This window comes from Saccopteryx leptura, chromosome 5, assembly GCF_036850995.1.
Source record: "Saccopteryx leptura isolate mSacLep1 chromosome 5, mSacLep1_pri_phased_curated, whole genome shotgun sequence".
In the NCBI taxonomy this organism is placed as follows: domain Eukaryota; kingdom Metazoa; phylum Chordata; class Mammalia; order Chiroptera; family Emballonuridae; genus Saccopteryx; species Saccopteryx leptura.
In genome coordinates, this window is record NC_089507.1 from 57,081,866 (window position 1) to 57,106,019 (window position 24,154).

At 39.3% G+C, this 24,154-nt stretch overlaps 2 protein-coding genes across 3 annotated transcripts in view; one reads left to right on the forward strand and one right to left on the reverse strand.

The window, feature by feature from the left end:
• The window catches only part of G3BP2 (G3BP stress granule assembly factor 2), an 85,366-nt gene extending 79,932 nt beyond the window's left edge, over positions 1-5,434 (reverse strand). Inside the window, exon 1 of the mRNA XM_066385378.1 lies at positions 5,219-5,434. The gene's annotated coding sequence lies outside the window, so the exon portion shown is untranslated. The remainder of the gene's footprint in view (positions 1-5,218) is intronic.
• Positions 5,435-5,560: 126 nt separating this feature from the next.
• The window catches only part of USO1 (USO1 vesicle transport factor), a 79,588-nt gene continuing 60,994 nt past the window's right edge, over positions 5,561-24,154 (forward strand). Inside the window, exons 1-3 of one of the 2 annotated variants that reach the window (XM_066385372.1) lie at positions 5,561-5,816; positions 22,686-22,772; positions 22,859-22,923. In XM_066385372.1, the coding sequence (XP_066241469.1) occupies positions 5,751-5,816; positions 22,686-22,772; positions 22,859-22,923 (218 nt within the window). In that variant the 5' untranslated portion in view covers positions 5,561-5,750. The remainder of the gene's footprint in view (positions 5,817-22,685; positions 22,773-22,858; positions 22,924-24,154) is intronic. The other variant, XM_066385373.1, reaches the window with a different exon arrangement.

Consider the following 24,154-nt stretch of genomic DNA (forward strand, 5'->3'; position numbering starts at 1 on the left):
CAGGAAAGACCTAAGTAACATCTGAGTGACGTAAGGTGAAGGAGTGATCCAGTCGTCCATGTGAGGAGAGTAGCAAGTATTCAAAATATAGAAAAGAACAAGAGCAAAGGCCATGAGGCAAGAGCAAGCTTCAGGAACACAGGGAAGCCAGGGTTGCTGGAGGGGAGGGAATCTAGCAGATGAGGTCACAGAGACAACAGAGGGGCCAGATTATGTAAGGACTTGTAGACAGACCATTTAGTGTAAGGTCATTGTTTTGAGTCTAGAGGTCAGATAGCAAAGTACATAGAAGTCGAGGCTTTGGAACCAGATTGCCAGTTTATGTGCCAGCTCTGCCACTTCCTAGCTGTATGACAATGGCCAGGTTACTCTGGGTGCCTGTTTCTCCATCTGTAAAATGGGACTGATAAACACTATCTACCTCATAAGGTTGTCGTGAGAATAAAGTAAATTATTTTATGTAATGTACTTTGAATAAATAGAGGCTGGCATATAAGGAGCACAAATATGTGTTAGATATTGTTATTAATTAGTTATGAATTTCAATTGCTGCTTCATCATTATCAGTTTATTTTACTGTGTATTACTGTGTTGTTTGGTTAACTTACTATGTTGTTTGATAATGCATAATTGTTTCTGTTGTTGTTTTGTTTGTTTGTGACAGAGACAGAGTCAGAGAGAGGGTCAGACAGGAAGGGAGAGAGATGAGAAACATCAATTCTTTGTTGTGGCTCCTTAGTTGTTCATTGATTGCTTTCTCATATGTGCCTTGACTAGGGGGCTACAGCAGACCAAGTGATCCCTTGCCTGAGCCAGCGACCTTGGGTCCAAGCTGGTGAGTCTTGCTCAAACCAGATGAGCCCGTGCTCAAACTGGAGACCTCAGGGTCTCGAACCTGGGTCTTCCACATCCCAGTCCGACGCTCTATCCACTGCACCACCGCCTGGTCAGGTGGTAATGCATAATTGTATCAACAATATTTTTGGACACCGATTTTCCAGTAACTAGTCTTTAAAAACTTGTATGTGGCCTGACCTCTGGTGGCGCAGTGGATAAAGCGTCGACCTGGGAACACTGAGGTTGCCCGTTCAAAACCCTGCACTTACTTGTCTGATCAAGGCATATATGGGAGTTGATACTTTCTGCTCCTCCCCCCTTTCTCTCTCTCCCTCTCTCTCTCTCTCTCTCTCTCTCTCTCTCTCTCTCCTTCTCTCCCCCCTCTCCCTCCTCTCTAAAATGAATAAATAAAAATAAATAAATAAATACTTGTATGTGGCTATTTACAAAAGACTAACTTCAGATTGAAAGACACAGACAGACTGAAAGTAAAAAGATGAAAAAAGATACTTCATGAAAATGAAACAAAGAAAAACAAATCTGGGGTAAAAATACTTGTATCAGACAAAATAGACTTTACACACAGGCTATAAACAAAATAAATCGGGCTGAGAATCATACCTAAGATAAACTTTGAGTGTGGCTACTAGCACATGGAACAAATTGCAATCAGAGCAAAGAGGCCGGCTAGGTTTTTGGAAAAATTATATTGCTGAATGTGGAATAAAAAGCCTTTTACTGTTATTGGGGGAAAAAAACACACACACAAAGAAAAACCTATAACAAAAGACAAAGAAGGACCTAACAATTCAATTTCTGGTTATTTAACTGAAGAAACCCAAATCACTATTTTGAAAAGATATACATATCCATATCTTCATCACAGCATTATTTACAATAGCCAAGATATGAAGCAACCTAAGTGTCCATCAACAAATAAATGGACAAAGAAGTAGTGCATATATACAATGGAATGTGATTCAACCATAAAAAAGAATGAAATCTTGCCAGTTACTGCTGAGTTTGCCACTAGAAAGTAAGAAAGGATGGAGAAAGTGGGCCACTGAAGAGAGCCACTGAACTAGGGGACTGTAAGGAAATAACTTTAAAACTAAATTTCAAACCAATTGACTTTTGTTAGTTGCTCTGTTGTCAGGTTTGGTTTAGGAAAAGAAAAATCATTTTTATTTACCCAACTTAAAAATTTGAATTATGTGCATTTTAGTAATTCATGGCATTTTTATCCTGAGTGTTTAGATTTATGGAAGTTAGAAGTATAATGGCATAAGTCAGGCAGTAACAATTTTTTCACGTTTTCTCTTCCTTTATCTAAGAAATGCTTCTTGAGCATCTATCATGATAAAGGAATTATACTAGATGATTAAAAAGTACAAATAAGAAAAGGACATGGCCCCTGACTTTTCTCTATAAAATCAATGGAAGTATATTCACATGTAAGTAACACTTTCTTAAATAAGGAGTCCATTTCATGGCTGTTCTGTAGTGATAATGCCTCTGCTTCCTTTTCAGACCCCAAATGAGGGACAAATTAGTCACTGTACCTTCTCTGCCTACATTTGAGCTAGAAATACAGGCAATCCCTGGGTTATGAACAAGATAGGTTCTGTAGGTTTGAAAATGTTTAAGTATTTATATGCAGAGAAAGGTAAAAATAAGTGCTATGTTAAGACAAATATCTAAGTTGTATTTAATAGGTAGATGTACCTGTTCCAATTTACATTCAAATTCAACTTAAGAACAAACCTACAGAACCTATCTCCTTGTAACCTGGGGACTGTATTAAGGGCAGCTCTACCCTTTCCCAGACATCAGGAGAAAGGCAAGACTGAGAGAAAGAGGACGTCTTGGGGTACCACCCTCATCTCCTCTGCACCCAACTGTCCATCCCTCCTGCCCACAGTCCTTCCTACCCAGTGGATGCTGGTTAGGGAAGAAAACTAGTCAAATGAAGGGAAAACACATAGTGACCTACTATATTCACCAAAATTTAAAACAAAGCCAGGCATTTTGAAAAGGCCAGTGCCTTTAAACAATTTTGCTAAAATCTCAAAGCACTGCTTTTTTTTTTTTTTTTAAAGATTTTATTTATTGATTTTACAGAGAGAAGGGCGGGGTGACAAGTAGTTGCTTCATTCTAGCTGTTCACTGCTTCCTTGACCGGGCAAGCCCAGGGTTTCAAACTGGCAACCTCAGCATTCCAGGTCGGTGCTTTACCCACTGCACCACCACAGGCCAGGCAAGGCACTGCTTTTCATTACCAAATAATATATAAATATGTAGTAGACATGGAATGGGCCCCACTTCCACATTAGAGCTTTATCCCTGATGATGGAGTACAGTGGGGCACAAGGAGGGGGTGACAAGAGGCTCAGGGAGGGGTGAGGCTTAGGGGCTGGGTGAAGTTCTTTGCACATATTACTTGGTAATAAAAAAGCTAAGCATTTATTGGTTACTTTTTTTAGGTTGCAACATAATGCTCCATGGAAAATGTCTGATGCAAAATGTCAAGTGTCCAGTCTTAAAGCAGGGGACAATGCTTAGCGCACAGTATTTTTGGCAGTAGCATCATCCAAGTAACTCAGACTTAAAAACTTGACACTAGGAAAGAAACTTTCACCATAGCCTTTGAGATATGTGTTATCTGTAATTCTACTTTTACAGATGAAAAAAGGACCCTCCTATGCAGCATAATATTCATATATCCTTGAATGCTTTCATTAATCTAGCAATATCACCTCTTACGAGATAGTACTAAGCCATAGAGATACAAAAAATAAATAACATAATCCTGTCCTTAACATTTTGGCTTACCAAGCATTTATTGAGAGTTTACCATATATTAGCAACTGCAAGTCATTTGGATTTCAGGAAGAGCTTTCAGAAGATGCCAGAGTTAAGTCTTAAGGAACTAGCAGGAGTTTCCTTGATTAAGAGGAGGAAGGGGAAGGGCATATCCCCAGAGTATGTGGAGAAGGCAGGGGCTGTAAATATTGGCAGGAGCCAGAACATAACATACCTGTATACCAAGCTAAGGGGTTTAGATTTTATTATGAAGACAATGCACAAACACTGGAGGATTTTTAATGAGAACTGTCACAGACAGATATTTTGTCATTGCTAATGAAGGTAAGTCAGGGCTTGAATAATGACAAACTAGTTAGGAAGCTTTTGCCATAATCTTGGTGAAAAATGATGACAACATAAACTATCTTAGAGGCAAAGAGGATGGAGAACAGAGGACCTATTTGAGAAATACTGTATTCTATAAATAGACATGATAGAACTTGACTCTTAGACATGTGGGGTGAAATACAAAGGTGAAGAATCTTCCCAGCTTCCTCCTCCTAGCTTAGTAATTATTTGTAAGGTGACCAATTTTTTTACAATGAAAAGGACAAAAATAAATGGAAGAAAACAATATCGTAAATAAAAGAAACATTTTATTCATTGCAACAATACACTATAATATGATAAATGCATAATAAAAATATTTGTAATATTTTATAATTTTTAATAATAATTGTAAGAAAAAAGTATTCATTTAGATACAAATACATCACATCACACGCAATGGATCGACTCTGCATCGATCGAATATGGACATTTACAGATTCGTCTTCCAATATCAAAAAGGAGGACATGTAGGATGACACTTCTCGAGGGAGGACAGAACTTACAAAAGGACTGTCCTCCCTAAAGAAGGACGATTGGTCACGTTATTACTTGGCTAGTGGTACTATTGATCGTGGCAGGGCACAGGAAGCACATTGATTTTTCTTTTTTTTCTTTAAGGGAGGCTGGGGAATCTGAAACCTGTGGGGCATCCAAATGGAGAGGTGTATGAACCGGTTGGCTAACTAGAACCTGCGCTTTTTAGGCTCAATAAATCTACAAGACTACTCCAGAAGCATAAATGTCTAGCAAGCTCATTTTGAAAGGAACAAGGCATATCGATTTGAAAAAAATGACATTTTTCATGCTAAAAAAAACAAAAAAATAAAACACTGAAATGCAAAGGTTGAGAGTTAATAACAAAACATTATGCTATTAGCTGCCAAACTGGCTGTATGGATCAATGTATTTTCTCTAGTAAGCTAAATGCAGAGTTCGATTGGTTTCCTCCTCACACCCCTTGAAAATAGCGGTGTACCTGGTTTTTAGATCTAGGAATTTCTTTTAGCGGGTTTGAAGAGCAAGAGCTGAGAAATGCGCCCTCCCGTGGCAGTGGAGTGAGGGGGCTCTAGCACCCTTTTTACCACCAAACAAAGCCCTGTAAAAAATACAATTTACGGGGATCAGAAAGCCACAAAGCTCGTACTGCGAAACCAAATGAACCCTCCCAGCGGCCAGGATTCCTTACCTGTCAAGTCGGCCGAAGGAAAATTTCACTTTCGACTCAACAAAATAAGACCTCAGATTTGATAGGTTGCAGGAAGTCCCGCTCGGCGTCTACCGAACACCCTGCAAGCCAAAACACGTACGTATTCGAATTCTTTCCAGCCTGCAGGGCCGGGATTCGACCACGTGGGTGTGGGGGGCCAGCCTAAGCGACCCGCGAGGGGCTGTGTAGGAGGTGTGTCCCTGCGGAGGAGGCGGTGCCTGCGTAGTGGGCGGTGCTTGGGCGGACCCTGGCTATGGACCGCCTCTCCTCTACTTTCCCCCTTTGCCTTCGCCCTTCGAGCCGCCACGTAATGCCACGTCTCCACGCATGCGCATCTCGAATGCTGGTGTTTCCGGGCTCAGGGGGCTGGAGCGGCCGCCGAGTAGGAGGCGGCTGTGGCGGCGGCCGCGGAGAACAGAGTGTCGACTTGGGGACCAGGCCCTGTGGAGGGCAAGGGAAGTTATCTTTTCTGTCTGGAAAGGGCCGATAGAGCCGGCGGCCGATCGGCAAGATGAATTTCCTCCGAGGGGTAATGGGGGGTCAGAGTGCCGGACCCCAGCACACCGAAGCCGAGACGGTGAGAGGAGCGGTGGGTCCGGGGCTTGCGAAGGGTCCGGGCAGGAACGGGGACGGAGTAGTCAGGGGCCCGGAGATCACTTTCCGCGCCCCACGGTGGGTCCACATGCCGCCTTCCCCTTTGCCTTCCGTTCTCTTCTGAAACCCTCCAAATATTCCCTGGCGACCCCAGCACAGCCCCCACCGCGGCGGCTCGGCCCTGCTGACAGCAGCCGCGTCCCGAAGCTCCGCAGGCCCGGCGAGTAGGGTGGTCCGTGGATGTTACCGCCCGGGAAAGGCTCGATCCAGGGCAGAGGTGGCCTGACCAGTCTCCCACGCCCCTCGAGGCCGCGGCCCTTCCCACCTTCCCTTTCACGGGTGTCTCTACTGGCCCAGAGGCGCGTGAACTCCTGTTCCGTCTCTCGCCGTCTGGAATTGGGTTTAAAACCCAGCTGTTGACAAGAGCATGTGGCTAATAATAAAAAGATAGTTTAGGGCACAAAGGCACCTGCTTCTGTCTCATCAACTGGAGAAAGGTCTTCTGCTAGGTGTGAAGAGTTCGGATCTCGTTTTTCGAGCTCACGCAAAAAATATATGCCGTTTGAGAAGTACTTTGATGTCGTACGGATCTTTCACGTTCAAACAGCTTTGGGAACAAATCCCTTACTTTCCCTTCCACTCACCCCATTCTGAAGTCTGAATTCGTTGGAACGTAATTGTCGGCGTCACTTTAGAAAAATTGTTAGCCCCTAAAAACAACCTGGTAGTTCGATTTTAGGTTTACGATACTTTGTTAATTTTGGTTAGTGTCTATTAGAAATGAGTGTGTATGACGTGTTTTTTTTTTTTAAATAAACGTTTTATTTTAGGTCTTCAGAAAATTGACAAAGTATGACATTTTAAAGACACTGTTTGAGTAGTATTTACACACATAACTGGGATGTCTATGAACATAGATACCATGTTCTGTGTTACTAGGATCCTGAAGGGTGATTATAACTTTTATTGTCAAGCTCTTACCTTGTACTAGATACTGTGCTGAGCTCTTTAAGTCCACCTTCTTCCTTAACCTGCAAGATAGGTGATAGCATTCTCACTTTACAAATGCAAAAAAAAAAAAAAAAATGTGACTGAGAGAGGTGAGGTAGGTTGACCAAGAACACAATACTAGTAATAGAGACAGGATTCAACCAAGGTTTGCTTTACTTAAGAGTCTAGGCTTTATTGCTGGTGCCCATATTTTATAATTTACCGGGAATTTTGGAAATTTATGTAATATTAAAAGTAATCTCACGGATCTGGGTTAGAACTGTTTAAAGCAGAAGTCAAAAGCTGGTGAATCTGTTTTCCTTCATTTGAAAAGCAGGAGATTTAACACACACACACAACTGATATTTGGTTCTCTTGTTGGTTCCCACTGGCTACAAGGCAACTGAGCTGTCCTATCAGAAAACCATGCTCTCTCCAGAGTCCCATGGTCACAGCCCATCTCTTCAGCTTTTGTACTGTTTTTTTCCCTGTCTGACATTTTTGTTTTGGTCACCAGGTTTTTTTGTTGTTGTTTGTTTGTTTTTTTTTCTGAAGCTGGAAACAGGGAGAGACAGTCAGACAGACTCCCGCATGCGCCCAACCGGGATCCACCCGGCACGCCCACCAGGGGCGACGCTCTGCCCACCAGGGGGCGATGCTTTGGTCACCAGGTTTTAAAATGTGGTTTACTAGAACTTGCTCTGGAGTTAGACCTTGATTTGAATCGTTGCCTTCAACCCCTAATTGGATTGAACAGATAAAAGATGGCTAATACACTATGAGTAAAAGAAGGAAAATGCCTGCTCTTACAGGTGTAATGAAAATTAAGTGAAATAAGAAATAGAGCCTGACACTTAGTATGTGTTCAATAAAGAATAATTTTTATTACATGTTTTTAAGAAAAGAATACTCTCTTTTATTGTCGTTGTAGTTGGAAGATGGTGTACAATTGAGTGTAGGATTTTAAAGCTGGAAGGCCCTTTGTAGCTCATGCATGTTGAACCCTGTCAGTTCACAAGTTAAGAAACTGAAGCATAGAACACTAAAACAACTTGCACAGTATTGCAGACTGAGACTAGAACACTTTGATCTTGCCATGGTGAATGGAAAAACATAACTTTTTATATCATGATTTCAAAATGAAGCTTGAGTATCACTTGAGTGTATTTATAAACTGAAAGGAAAACGAGAATTCTTGTTCTTGCCTAACTGAGAGCATGTAGACTCAAAATTGAGAAAGTAATTCGTCTTTGGAAGAGAAGTAATCATTTACTCTGAGCTACAGTGTAAATAAAATTTGTTTCACCATCTCATTCTAAGGGGTCATGGCTCGCTAATTTAGAAGTATTTATATATAGCGCATCAGACTGTGTGGAACAATATTAGACGTTTTAATGGGTGATTTGATCTGGCCTGGATAGTTAAGTTTCCAGAGCTTGGGACATTTCATTTCTATATTATTATTTAGTATTTTGTAGAAATAAATAGTTTTTTATTTCATCAAAATTAAATTATCTTCATTGCAACTTTCCAGTTCTCATTTTTTTTCTCGTCTTTTTCCAGTGCAAAACCTTTTTTTTTTTTTTTTTTTTTTTTGGGTCTAAAGTCTACCTGCCCTTAAATCTGTCATCAATGCATATTCTATAATCTGTAGTCTTTACTTTCCTTCACCAAATGGGAGACAATCTCCTTTCCCTCTGAGCAGTCTTCACTTCTTAACTAGATTGTGTTTTCTACCATATATATATGATATGATATATATATATATATATATATATCATATGATATATATATATCTCATTCTAGACTCATAAGTGTCTTTTGGGCAGGTTTCGAATGTACTTTAATCTTTTTTTCCTGTAGAAGTAGAACTTAAATATTTGTTAAATGAATGAATTATAGTATTATGTGAAAGAAATCACAGTTCTGTAATCATTGTAGCTTACAAATTATTAGGCTTTAAGACAGTATTTTTAAAAAACGGTAGGAATCAAAAAGTTCTGGAACAGTTTAAGTCCATTATGTCCAACTTTTTATTTAAGTGATTTTTCAGATTTACTGTGTTAGACTGCCTCCTGCTATTTCTTATTAAACTTAAGCATCTTCTAAATTTATGAGAGTTATATTATTGATTGTATAGTACCTAGTTTTTCATACTTTCAGTTAAGAGTAACTTTGGACCTGCATTAAAATGTTCTTCAGAGATACAGTTGTAGAATTGTATCATGATAGTCAATAATTCTGTAAAGTTCTGGATATTTTATTCTGGAATTTCATCCACATTAAATTCTTCACATTTTAGAGACCAAAACTTGTAAATTTTATTTTTTTTTCACTTTAGGTAGAGAAAGGCACTGATTTCTGATTATTGAAGTCTCCTAAGCCTTGACAAACTGCTGGGTACAGATAAACACTAATTATAGTGGAAATGTTACTCTCTTTTTTTGTTTTAATGCTTGAACAGGCTTAATTTTCCATCTGCCTTCTTTTTAAAAACTAGTTGATTGAAAATCCCAAGACACGTGTTAACTACGGAGTTTTGTTTTTGTTTTTTTCCCAAGGCAGGAAAGTTGGCTAAAGTCCATAAAAGTATGCAGAGTTAGCATCGTTTTTTTTTTTAAGTGAGAGAGACAGACCGACAGGAAGGGAGGGAGATGAGAAGCATCAATGTGTAGTTGCAGCACCTTAGTTGTTCATTGTTGCTTCTCATATGTGCTTTGATGGGGGCGGGGGGCACTCCAGCCAAGCCAGTGACCCCTTTCTCAAGCCAGTGACCTTTGGGCTTAAGCTGGTGACCCCACATTCAAGCAGGAGAGCCTGCACTCAAGCTGGTGACCTTGGTGTTTCTAACTTGGGTCCTCAGAGTCCCAGGTCCACTCTCTAGTCACTGCACCACCACCAGGCAGGCAATAGTTAGCATACTCTTAACATACTTCTTTTTAGATCAAACTTTGATCAGCTGGCTTAAAAAGCAAAAGTGCTAACAATATAAACACAGCTGTACTTTCTTTTATTAAAAATTGTGCACTTAATTTTAGACATAATTTTGGTTTGGTCAAGCACATTTTAGACCATGTTGCTATAAATGTGTAGTCTGGCCAAAACTTTTGTTTGGGTTAGTGTTTCATATTCTACATTAATAACCAGATCAGTGTCATACTGGTATTTGTTTTCTCTCTTGCAGTAAATCTCAGAGAATAATGATTTGTGTTTGATCACTTCTATAGCCAACCAAAGATGTCTATATATATTTTTAAAGATTTTATTTATTGATTTTAGAGAGAGAAGAGAGAGGGATTGAGATCATAGTTGCTTCACTTTAATTGTCCACTGATTTCTTCTGGTATGTGTCAGAATTTCAAACTGGCGACCTCAGGGTAGATGCTCTATCCACTGTGCCACCACAGGTCAGGCTTTTGTTTTTTTAAGTAGTGGCTATTAAAAACTATATAACTTCTTAAAAAGTTAATTAGATTACTTATGGTGATTCTAAAAAACTAATATTTAAATTTTACATACCCTAGTATTACCAAAGTATGTTCCAAAGAAAGTAAGTAGAGGTACTTGAAGAAATTTTATTACCAAAGAAGTGTGCTATGTGATGATCAAAAATGAAACAAAAAAACCCTAATATTTATACAAGATTTTTTTTTTTAGTGAGAGGTGGGGAGATCGTGAGACAGACTCTCTCATGCGCCCCAACCAACTGGGATCCACCTAGCAACCCCTGCCTGGACTTGACGCTTGAATCAACTGAGCTATTTTTAACACCTGAGGCTGATGCATGGACCATCCTAGCTATCCTCAGTGCCTGGGGCTAATACTTAAACCAATTGAGCCACTAGCTGCAGAAGGGGGAGGGAAATAGATGTTGCTTCTCTAGTGTGCCCTGACCAGGAATCAAACCCGATAGGTCCAAATTTCAGGCCAACACTCCATCCACTGTGCTAGCCAGCAAGGGTCTATACAAGATTCATTAAGTAAACACTGTGTTATGTTTTCAGATATTTTCAGGATGGAGATATAACGTATAAGTTGTGTTTGCCAAATTTATTTGACCAGGCCCCTTTTTTCCCTCCAGGAAAGCTTGTGGGTCTAATGTTCTGAGGAACATACTTAGGGAAAAATTGGCCTACAGGATATATTTTTAAGGGAGTGCTACATTTTAGAAGTCCTTAATTATCAGTGTTATAGAGTTCATGAAGTATTTCCCTTCTAGTATGTAAAAGATAAAATAAGTCCTGATGCTTTATGATTTGAGAAGCAGTTGTAATCACTCTTGAATCTGATTATCTTTTAGGAGAAAATAGGAGAATTTCTTACATAATTTGTTGATAGCAAATACCAATTCTCTTTTTATATATTTACCTCCTATTATTTATTCTGTTTTATTTGTTGTCTGTTGTGGAAATAAGGCATGCTTATTTTTTACATCTGAGGCAGAAATTTCAAACATTTTTTGTATAAAAAGTTATCTTTAGCCTGAACAGGCGATGATGCAGCGGATGGAGCGTCAGCCTAGGATGCTGAAGACGCTGGTTCAAGACCCCAAGGTCACCGGCTTGAGCACAGGGTCACTGACTTGAGCATGGGATCATAAATATGACCCCATGGTCATTGGCTTGAGCCCAAGGTCACTGGCTTGAGCAAGGGGTCACTGGCTCAGCTTGAGTCCCCCAGTCAAGGCACATATGAGAAGGGAATCGGTGAACAACTAAGGTGCCGCAATAGAGAATTGGTGCTTCTCATCTCTCTCCTTATTTCTGTCTCTTTTGCTAAAAAAAAAAAAAGTTATCTTTAATTTGAAAACTAGTAGTGTGAGATTCCTAGTGTTAGACTACTAATTTGTAGTGTCAGACTTTGAAGTGCTAGCATTTGTGATGGGTTCTTTGGTAGACAAGATTCTTTGAGGTGCCTTGCTTAAGGATAGCCTTTTAGAAAGCATCATTTATTTCTTAGAGAAAGCATGACAAATAAATGAAGCAGCATATTACTTAGATTGACTTATTGGTAATTGTAATGGAAATAGATTATATTAGATTCATTGGGTTTATCTTCAGAGAGGTTGGTGTTTGGCTTTGTAATGTTCCCACTTAATTTTTTTTTTAATTTTTTACAGAGACAGAGAGTCAGAGAGAGGGATAGACAGAGACAGACAGACAGGAATGGAGAGATGAGAAGCATCAATCATTAGTTTTTTTTCATTCTGCATTGCGACACCTTAGTTGTTCATTGATTGCTTTCTCATATGTGCCTTGACTACAGGCCTTCAGTAGACCGAGTAACCCCTTGCTTGAGCCAGTGACCCTGGGTCCAAGCTGGTAAGCTTTTTGCTCAAACAAGATGAGCCCGCGCTCAAGCTGGCGACCTCGGGGTCTCGAACCTGGGTCCTCAGCATCCCAGTCCAATGCTCTATCCACTGCGCCACCGCCTGGTCAGGCCCCACCTAATTTTAATCATAATAATTTAGGTCATCTGAAGATAAGGCTGGCTTTCCTTTTTTTGTAAAATCTCAGTTATAAAGTTCACTTTAAAACAAATTAAATTTCTTATGTCCTAAAACAGTAATTTTTTTATTCCACTTAAAGAACATAAGTGAATTGACTTTATTAACATGAATTATTTTAGTCCTATAAGAACCAGTCATGTGTGGGAAAATTCTCTCCAAGGAAGGTATGTGTTAAGCTTCATGAAGACAAATTTATGTCGTCAAATAATTTGCTATTAGGGCTTGATAAATACTTGTTGAATAAATGACTGAACATTTGGGTTAGATTTCTTTTTTTTTTTAAACTAGATTTCTTAAATTGAAATCTCCGCCCTTCGTTTTATATATCAGTTAAGTAGTTACTGAATACTAAAACACTATATAATTTATATTAGGAATTGTAAGAAAATACTGCAAACTACATTATGTCACCGCCGTTAAATTTTAAATGTTCCTTCAGCATCCTAGTTTTTTTTTGTTTTTGTTTTTTTGTATTTTTCTGAAGCTGGAAACGGGGAGAGACAGTCAGACAGACTCTCACATGCGCCCGACCGGGATCCATCCCGGCAAGCCCACCAGGGGCGACGCTCTGCCCACCAGGGGGTGATGCTCTGCCCCTCCGGGACGTCGCTCTGCAGTGACCAGAGCCACTCTAGCGCCTGAGGCAGAGGCCAAGGAGCCATCCCCAGCGCCCGGGCCATCTTTGCTCCAATGGAGCCTTGGCTGTGGGAGGGGAAGAGAGAGACAGAGAGGAAGGGGGGGGGGATGGAGAAGCAAATGGGCGCTTCTCCTATGTGCCCTGGCTGGGAATTGAACCCGGGTCCCCCTCACGCCAGGCCGACGCTCTACCACTGAGCCAACCGGCCAGGGCCCAGCATCCTAGTTTTATGGCACCTTCTTTATTTTCTTTTTATTTTTCAGTGGTTTTGCTTCTGTTTTGGTATCCTTTGTGTATGACTGAATAAAAAATAAGAGGCACAATTAGGTAGCAAAACGAACAAAGTCAGGTTATTAGGTTGTAATTTTGATTATGAATTATAATTAACAGTTATTAGTGGGATTATTTTGTCCTTTTCATGTTTTTCTTGCAAGTGGAGTTGTGAATCTCACATGGCAATTACTGAAAACAAGAGTTTTGATACATAAACGCCTGCGTTCACTGTTTGATGTTATAGGTGTTATTTTATTTATTTATTTTTTTTAAAGATTTTATTTCATTATAGAGAGGGGAGAGAGAGATAGAGAGAGAAGGGGGGAGGAGCAGAAAGCATCAACTCCCATATATGCCTTGACCAGGCAAGCCCAGGGTTTTGAACTGGCAACCTCAGCGTTTCCAGGTTGACGCTTTATCCACTGCGCCACCACAGGTCAGGCAGGTGTTATTTTATTAATAAGCCTTTTCATACAAAGTGGCAAGTAATATTAGTAAAGTTTAAGTCTTTGACTACCGTCTCCATTTTCAGGTCTCTTTTCAGAAATAACCACTATTCTTAGTTGGGTATAAATCCTTTCAGACATTTATGCAAAATCGTGCATTTGTGCAATATGGAAGTATATATTTGTATGAGCATGTTTATCTCCTTTTTTATATATGATACACTGTTTATGGTTTTCTAAAGCTTATCTTTTTTGTTGATTGACGTATCTTAGAGATCTTTGCACATTAAAACATAGACCTACTTTATTACAAATTATTTAAAATACTTGTTTTGGGTTATTTTTGTTATTTACACTACACTGTTTTTTATTAGACTATAAAAGCACCTTTATAAAAGGTTCCACATGTAATTCAGCAGTTTCTTTATCTCTTAGAGCACTTTATACCTATTTAGCTTAATATGAATTACCGTACGTTTTGCGCCATAAGACATACTTTTCCCCCCCAAAAGTGGAAGGGAAAATGCCCATGCATCTTATGGAGAGAAAAATGTGGTATTTTATTAAAATATGGCAGTACAGGTTGCACAGCTTTGTGACTATAAAAACCACCGAACTGAAGGCGTCACATGAGCAACTTTATGTTATGTGAATTTTAACTCAATAAAGCTATTAAAACAAAGCTGTGGCTCTGTCTCGGGTCCCCATCTCACCCTCTAACACCCACTCTAGTTAAACAAGCTAGAATGATCTAAGCTGCCTCTGGAGAGACCCATATGGCAAGGAACTGAGAGAGGCCTCCAGCCAGAGAAGCAAGGAGTGAAGGCTCCCAACCCAACAGTACACAAGGAGCTGGATCTTGCCAACAACTTCACAACTGAACTTAGAAGTAGACCTTTCCCTGGTCAAGCCTTGTGATGAGACCAGAGCCTGAACCAACCCTTCAGTTACAGCCTTGTGAGCAAGCCTGACCCAGAGCACCCAGCAAGTCCATGCAGCTTTAACATACCATGTGGTTCAGAATATTTTTTTTCTTATTTTCCTCCTTAAAACCTTAGGTGTGTCTTATGGTTAGGTGCGTCTTATGGAGCGAAAAATACAGTAATTCAAGAACTGCCATCTTCTTGAGTTTTTCCTTATACCTTTCTGGGCTCTCCAAATAAGACTAACTCTGGACCAAATTTTACTCAAATTTTTTTCTCTTTGAAACTGCTTTTTGGTATCATAGAGTATTCTGTTGCTTAACGCAAGAGTCACAAATCCAAATCCTAACAGTGTCAGTTGGGTAACATCACTGTTCAGTGACGTAGGTTGGATTAGAGAAGAGAATATAGGTCTGGGACGAAACTGGAGCCTGCATCTGGACCTGAGAGTGTAGCTAGTGCTCAGCTCCCGCCAGCTGTTCCCGCCGTAGGCCCAGAGATCTAATTTAACCGAGTGATTAAGCACTTTTAATGCCATCCCACCACTTATTAATTTTGTAAACTTTGACAAGTTATCCTCTGTGACTCTGTTTCCTCAGATCTAAAATGTGGATAGTAATCGTGTTCATCACACAGGTTTTTTGTGAAGATTAATAGAATTAAAAATAGAAAGTACTTTAGAACACAGCTGGTACATAATAAGTACTATATAATATAGATTTTACCGGTTCTGAGATGCACATTAGCATTTAAACATCTCTAACATCAGGTTGCATCTTGTAATTATAATTGGAGATACAGGTTTGCTCTTGAATGTACATTAAAATGGATCTTATAATTGATGACTTCTTAAATTGTATGAACTACAGTATTAGCTGTCATTAGTTATCAAGCTGATTTTTGTTTTCAAGAAAAGGTGGAAATCTGAATTCTTATATGAAATCTTTAGATTTTGTAATGTTGACATAAAAATTATTAAACACAGTGTTCCCCTACTTACAAAAAAAAATCTTGCAGTCCCTGTAATTTGCAGCAGGTCAGTCTAACATTTCTCTGCAAGGGAGGCAGTGTAGGATAACAGAAAAAGTGTGGGCTTTGGAGTGGTGTATCTGAAGTTCAGTGAGACTGAACTGTGCCACCAAACAGGCAATGTGTTTTGGGGTTCATTGCTTATTTCTGAACCTACTTTCTTCTTCTGAAAAATTAGTTTATTAGTTTAGGTATTGGATCAGCTGCTAGAACTGGGGCCAGAAAACAGAGGTCTAACCAAAACAAAATTTGCCTTTCTCCACTAAAAGGTTAACTAGAAGGCCATCTTGAGGGTAGGGTGGCTCTGCTTCTCAGGGTGGTCTAGGGCCTACGTGCTGCTTTTTATGTTGTTCTGCCATCCCTAGGATGCTGCCCATACGTGAATTGTTAAAGGTACCTCATGGAACCAGGTTCAAGTTCCAGGCTGAGGGAATGAGAAAGAGGAATAAAGAACAAATAGCTTCCTTTTAAGAACATTACCTGGAAGGTAAAGGCAGCTCATTGGTCAGAATGTAGTCACTGCCTAGATATTTAAGGCACATTATGTAATTATCTTAAAACTTATAATTTGCTTATTAATCAGAACCTATTGAAGCATATACTTTGACTCATTTAGAAAAGAGTTTATATTTTCTTATTTTTCCTTACATTATTTTAGATCAGTCATCATTCCCAGAAATAAGTGTTTAAAATGATTTAAAAAGGAAATGCTCGTATTTTAGAAAGTCTTCTTTGGTGTATTGTTTTAATAGAACAAGTATATATATATGCATGTGTGTGTAAAAATTACTCTTTTGGTTAATAGATGTGTACACATCTAAAAATGCAAATTAACCTGACCAGGTGGTGGCGCAGTGGATAGAGCATCAAACTGGGAGTGGAGGACCCGGGCTCAAAACCCTAAGGTCACTGGCTTGAGTGCAGGGTCGCTGGCTTGAGCAAGGGGTCATTCGCTCTGCTGTAGCCCCCTCACCCCCCATCAAGGTACAAATGAGAAAGCAATCCACGAACAACTAAGGAGACTAAGGAGCCACAACAAAGAATTGATGCTTCTCATCTCTCTCCCTTCCTGTCTGTCTCTATCTGTTCCTCTCTCTGTCACCAAAAAAAACAAAAAAAAAAACCCCACACAAATTAAACCACTTTTCTTATTCTATGAAATGCCATCTTCTACATTAAAATATGTGTAGACAATGATAAAGTAAGAAATGCTTGACCAGGCGGTGGCGCAGTGGATAGAGCGTTGGACTGGGATGTGGAAGGACCCAGGTTCGAGACCCCGAGGTCGCCAGCTTGAGCGCTCCAGCAAGGAGTTACTCAGTCTGCTGAAGGCCCGCAGTCAAGGCACATATGAGAAAGCAATCAATGAACAACTAAGAAGTCGCAACGTGCAACGAAAAACTGATGATTGATGCTTCTCATCTCTCTGTTCCTGTCTGTCTGTCCCTGTCTATCCCTCTCTCTGACTCTCTCTCTGTCTCTGTTTAAAAAACAAACAAACAAACAAAAAGAAATCATTTTCTGTGCCTGGAATTCCTTCATCATGAATACTCATCTTTTCATTTTTCTTTTCTTTTTCTTAAGTGAGAGGAGGGAGGAGATAGAGAGACAGACTCCTGCATGTGCCCCAACCAGGATCCACCCCCTGGCAACCCCCATCTGGGGCGGATGCCTGAGTCAAGCCCCTGGCTGTGAGAGAGGGAGAGGGAAAGGAGGAGAAGCAGATGGTCACTTCTCATGTGTGCCTTGACCGGGGATTGAACCCAGGATGTCTGCACGTTGGGCTGATGCTCTACCCACTAAGCAAACCAGCCAGGGCCCATCCTTTAATTTACCTGAGTGGCATCCTTAATATTTCATTCTTAAACAATATCTTAGCCTGCTATATCAAAAATACCATAGACTGGTGGCTTAAACAATTTATTTCTTACAGATCTGGAGGCTGGGATGTACAATATCAGGGCACAGGCAGATTCACAGTGTGCTGAGGGCTTGCTTCCTGGGTCATAACACAGCCATTTTCTCACTGTGTTCTCACATGCGAAAGGGGTAACAGAGCTCTCTAAGGCCTCTTTTATAAGGGCACTCATCTCAACTTATGAAGGTTCCACCCTCATGTATGTTTGCAGGGAATAAAGATATTCAGTCTATAACAATTTTGTTTGCATATAAAATTGACTGCTTTTTCTTTTGTACCCCTGCTTTACTCAACACTTAACAGCTGTTTGCCTGTGCAGGCTCCTGTGGCCACAGACTATATCTTTATTTTGGTTAGCACAAGAACAAATGTACATGTGTAATCTAATCTTTACAATGTGTGCTTTATCCTACAGGCAGCAGGGATCCAATTGAGGATATTTTTATTATGGTAGTTTATTTTTATCAATTAAGAGCTGATTTCATACTATTTTGATCACTAGAGTAAAAAAGCATCTTTAAAAGATGAATTTAGGCAGTCATGAAAATATTTTAGAAATTCCAATAAAACAAATCATTTCACTTTATTCCATTACTGCTTTTTTCTGCTTATAAATGTAATACCTGTTTATTATTAAAATTTAAAAATCAGATGTAGAAAATGAATATTTCCAGCAACCCACCAAGAGATGGTACAGTCTTAATTTTTTCAATATATATTCAACTGGTTTGTTATTAATACAGTTTTAAACCCAAATGAGCTCGTGTTAAGCATACTCTTTGTAGTTTGGGGTTTGTTTGTTTTTTCAGTTACTATTATATATCTTGAACATCTTTTGTTAGGATATGTGGATCTGCTTCATTCAACTTGATCAGCTGCATAATATACAGGTTGAGGCAATAGTAGGTTTACAGTTGCGAGTACACAAAATGGAGTTTATTCTTGTATTATTGTTTATTAATGATTTCATTATTTTCTATGCAAACAACTGTAAAACTACCTTTGCCCCACCCTGTGTGTGTACCATGTGTTAGTTCGTTATTCTCTAACTGATAAATTAACCTTTACATTTTCTTTTTAAAAGAGTAAATAAATAAACAGCAAAAATTTATTGCTCACAGTGCTGGAGGCTAGAAAACTGAGATTGGGGTGCCAGTACAAGTCAGGACCCTCTTTCGTATAGCAGACTTCTTGTTATATCCTTATAGGCTAGAAAGTGGACTTTCTTTTTAGCTGTTAAAAATAGTGCTACAAGAACATTCTTGTATATAATATTGTATAGTTGTGGCATATTTTTATTTATTATTTTTTTTTATTTTTCTGAAGTGGGGAGGCAGAGACAGACTCCCGCATGCGCCCTACTGGGATCCAGCTGGCATGCCCGCTAGGGGGCAATGCTCTGCTCATCTGGGCTGCTGTTCCATCGCAACCAGAGCCACTCTAGTGCCTGAGGCAGAGGCCATGGAGCCATCCTCAGCGCCCGGGCCAACTTTGCTCCAATGGAGCCTTGGCTGCGGGAGGGGAAGAGAGAGACAGAGAGGAAGAAGAGGGGGAGGGGTGGAAAAGCAGATGGGCGCTTCTCCTGTGTGCCCTGACTGGGAATTGAACCTGGGACTTCCACATGCCAGGCCAGTGCTCTACTGCTGAGCCAACCGGTCAGGACCTGTGGCATATTTTTAAAGGATAAATTTCTAGAAGTAGGGGATGCCTGGCTGAAAGAGTATGAACATTGAAAGTTATAATATGATAGTTTTGCCCAAATGCCACATTTTTAGGTTGCCTTCCCTTTGAGAGAATATAAGCAAACTCACTAATTTATATCTTTGTCTTTCCTGGCTCATTCTATTTCAAAAATCTTATTGAAGTGTATAGAAAAGTACACGTCATTTTTCTAAACCTCAGTGTGAACATTCCCAGATAGCCAGCACCCGTGAAGGCTCCTGTGTTTCATTCAGTCACTCCCACCCCCGTGAGTAATCAGTTTTCATTTTAATTGTGTGAGTCTGTTAGGTAAAAGTAAACTGTTTGCTATTTTATTTATCCTCATAATGGAGATTACTCTCTTTGCGTATATCTCAAAGCTTTAAAAAACCTATCAATGCTGGTATGTTAGCATGTTAGTACACAAAATAAATGACTGAAAATAAAAACAAACCAAAACCCTAAACTTAAGGGTTATATTCATCTCCCTCCATTATTCTTAACACTATCTTCACCACCATCACATAGCTTTCACATTTTCACATTCAGCAAAGAATGATCAAGGAGCTTCCAAACATAGAAGTTCATTTTTTTTTTTTTTTTCACTTTTCTGAAGCTGGAAACAGGGAGAGACAGTCAGACAGACTCCCGCATGCGCCCGACCGGGATCCACCCGGCACGCCCACCAGGGGCTACGCTCTGCCCATCCTGGGCGTCGCCATGTTGCTACCAGAGCCACTCCAGCGCCTGAGGCAGAGGCCACAGAGCCATGCCCAGCGCCTGGGCCATCTTTGCTCCAATAGAGCCTTGGCTGCAGGAAGGGAAGAGAGAGACAGAGAGGAAAGCGCGGCAGAGGGGTGGAGAAGCAAATGGGCGCTTCTCCTGTGTGCCCTGGCCGGGAATTGAACCCAGGTCCTCTGCACGCCAGGCCGATGCTCTACCGCTGAGCCAACCGGCCAGGGCGAAGTTCATATTTTGACATAATATATATATATATATCAGTCAAAGATGGGGCTGAGGCTGCAGTTCAAGCCCTGCCTGGTACTAGAACTAAGGAGTGCAACGAAGATGGAAACCCCAGATGGAGTTCATAGATCTGAAACCAGTCTGTGCTTGAGGTCTAGGGTTGGGGAAAAGGAAAAATACCTACAAAAGATTTTTCAGTCATAATATCAGCTAAAACTACCTAGAGAAAAATTTAAAGATGTACAAGACCCAAATAAAGGAAATTACAATCATGCTTATTAGGAAAACTGTTTTTGGCCTAAAAAATATTTTATTTGTTGATTTTAGAAAGAGGAGGGATGGGGAGGAGGAGCATCAACTTACAGTAGTTGCTTGTATGTGCCTTGACCAGGCAAGCCCAGGGTTTCGAACCAGTGACCTCAGCATTCCAGGTTGACACTTTATCCACTGCACCACCACAGGTCAGGCTGGCCCAAGAAATTTTTAAGCTGACTAATGAGGTTCATGTTTAAAAAGATAATTATGTAGTTTTTCTAATGATTAAAAAAAATTATAGTGGGGAATATAACCAGTTATTTAATAAAGAGAAAGTTGTATTATTTCCATTTTGGAAACTCAATATAATTATTATGAAAGTAAATACAGTTTAAGCCAGGAATAATTGCTCAATGTGAGCAGTTAAAATGAATAAGATAAAAAATAGAGCTAGGCTTGCTTATCATACTGTATCTGCCATATGAAGGAATGCAGATCAGCATAGTAAAGACTTAGAAATCCTGCAGTGCAGAAACCTATTTAATTTTGTATAACTTGGTGTTTCCCAGTGGTTCTGTGATCATAGGATATCTATTAATATCTTCTGGGACACTAGAAGTCTGCAGAACATAATTTGGCAAACACTATGTATTTAAATACAATTCAGATACATGGGGTCCAAAAGTTTGAGTGATATGCCAAGTTCTTATTTATAGAATCTAAATAAGAACTGTCTTTAAAGAATGAATAGCAATAAAATAGTAACTGATTGTTAGCACTATAAAGGACCTGAGAGTATAGTGCTTTTAAAAACTGTTCTTTATCAGATGTTTTCCAAATATTTTCATCCAGTCTGTGGCTTATCTTTTCATTCTAACAGTATTTTTTGAAGAGCAGAAGTAGTAAAGGCCAATTTATTATGTTTTTCTTTTATGGATTATGCTCTTAATATATACTTGAGAAATTTTGTCTAATTAAAGGTCATGAAGATTTTCTACTGTGCTTTTATAAGTTTTATAGTTTTAAGTTTCTAAATTCTTTTTTAATGAAAGTTTACATACCCACAGAATTTGGTACTTTTGCTTCAGTGGGCTCAATTTACATATAGTTTTACAATTTGCTTTTTCTTTCACTATTTATTAAGTCATAGTACTTTCATGTCAGTACAGTTCATTCTTTTGAGTAGCTGCATAGTATTCTACCAAAGAATGTACTGTAATTTATGGTATGGATATATAGTGTTTTTTCTTGCTAGATGGTTGTTTCCAGTCTTTTTTCTATTGTAAATAATGCTTTAAGGTTCATTTTAAAATTCAGTTTAAAAAAGCTTTTTAAAAAATTATTATTAAGTGAGAGGCAGGGAGGCAGAGACAGACTCCCACATGCGCCCCAACTGGAGTCCACCGGCAAGCCCCCTATGAGGCAGTGCTCTGCCTGTCTGGGCCACTGCTCCATTGCTCAGCAACTGAGCTATTTTAGTGCCTGAGGCGAGGCCATGGAGCCATCCTTAGCACCCAGGTCCACTTTGTTGGAACCATTTGAGCCATGGCTATGGAAGGGAAAAAGAGAAAGAGAGATGGGAGGTAAGGGGAGGGGTGGAGAAGGAGATGGTTGTTTCTCCTGTGTGCCCTGACCGGGAATTAAACCCAGGACTTCCACTCGGCCAATGCTCTACCACTGACCCAACCAGCCAGGGCCTAAAGTTTTTATAATAGAAATCTTTCATCCTTGTAGATAAAGGATACTCAAAAATTTTAAATTTTTATATACAGTTCTGCCCCTTTTTGTTCAAATATTGGATGAGGTTATGATTCAACAATTATTGTTTAAAATTTTTTTAAATAACTTCCCATCTTCTACCATAATCCAGATGGATTATACATCCCTCTTGGTTCAACAGTCATAATAGGAGTGTTTAGGAACTCGGATTCAACTAATGATTTCTCTTAATCTCTCAATCTATGTGACATCATATTTGACTTCTCCTCTACCACTTTTATTTTTTAAGTCCCTGTGAAAAACGTTTGGTCTCTGTAATAAGATTATAATATGTATTATCTAAATAGTTACTTAGGTTTGTAAAAGACTATTTTTATGACATCCCATTGGTGGTTGTTTTCCAAAATTAGATGGTATAAATTTGGGGAAACTTCATGTTTCTTGTTCTTTCTATTCTGTTAATGTTATTTCATTTTTCCATGACAGATTCAAAAGCTTTGTGACAGAGTAGCTTCATCTACTTTACTGGATGATCGAAGAAATGCTGTCCGTGCTCTGAAATCACTATCTAAGGTCTGTAACACTTTATTAGTCATTAAGTTTATTAAGTTGGGTATTAGGTTTTTTAACATTTTTTTGATGTGTGTGTGTGTGTGCAGAAATATCGCTTGGAAGTGGGTAGTCAAGCTATGGAACATCTTATCCGTGTTTTGCAAACAGATCGGTAAGTCTCTCCAATGATTTTTCTCTCTAATTTTTCTTGAAATTTTAATTAATTTGTTTTAGAATCTCTTTTGAAGTAATGATAAACATGTTAAAGCTATTAAGGTTTTACTTTAAGTTGTCAGTGCAGTAAATATTTGCAAACCACTGTGCTAAGAAGTATTAGGATAAACAACTCTCAGATTGAAAATTTTTCCTTATATAACAATGAAGTAACTGCTAGTTAAAGGATTAAGATCTTGGTTTTGAATGGTCAAATGGATGTTTTGATATTCACTTAGATATACTATAATGTACTATTCTATCATATATATGTTATGTTTTTCTTTTACGGATAATATATATATATTGGTATATCAGTTATATATATATATAATATATATTGGTGTATATATATAGAGTTATATATAGGTATATATATAGTTATATATAGTAATATGTATAGGTATATATATAGTTATATATATAATAATATATCTATATTGGTATCCAGACTTGCTTTAGTTGGAGAAATAAACTATGGTATTAAAGTGGTGTTAAATCTGAACATGTCTTAACAGAAAGATTACTCAGCCTATGTTTAGCTTTTTCAATTTCTCTTTAAGATATTATATCTGCATCTTTGGTTTTAATTAATAACTGTATGGATACCTTTCAAGTCTTACTGCTAGTTAAATATATCTTATAAGCTTTAGCTGCTAAGTGGACATTTCTACCATATAAAGGGTCTCTTTTGGCCCTGGCTTGGGGCTCAGTGGATAGAGCATGGGCCCGGTGTATCAACATCCCAGAGTCAATTCCCAGTCAGGACACACAGGAAAAGTGACCATCTGCTTCTCCCCTCTAGAGCTACTCCTTCTCTCCCACTTCCTGTCCCATAGCCAATGGCTCTATTGGTTCGTGTGGCCCTGGGCACTGAGGATAGCTCTGTTGGAGCCATCAGCCTTAGGCACTAAAAATAGCTCGGTATTCCAGCATAGTCCCAGATGGGTTTTCCAGGATCCTGGTAGGGCACATGCCGGGAGTCTGCCTCACTATCTCACCTAAAAGAAAAGAGATCTCTCACAAGTATTTCAAACTCAAAATGTTCAAAATTTAATTTATTACCCTGGCCAGGTAGCCCAATTGGTTAGAGTGTCATCCTATTAGGATAAGGTTGCGGGTTCAACCCCTGGTCAGGGCACATAGAAGAAATAACAATGAATGCAAGCAAGTTGATGTTCTCCCCCACC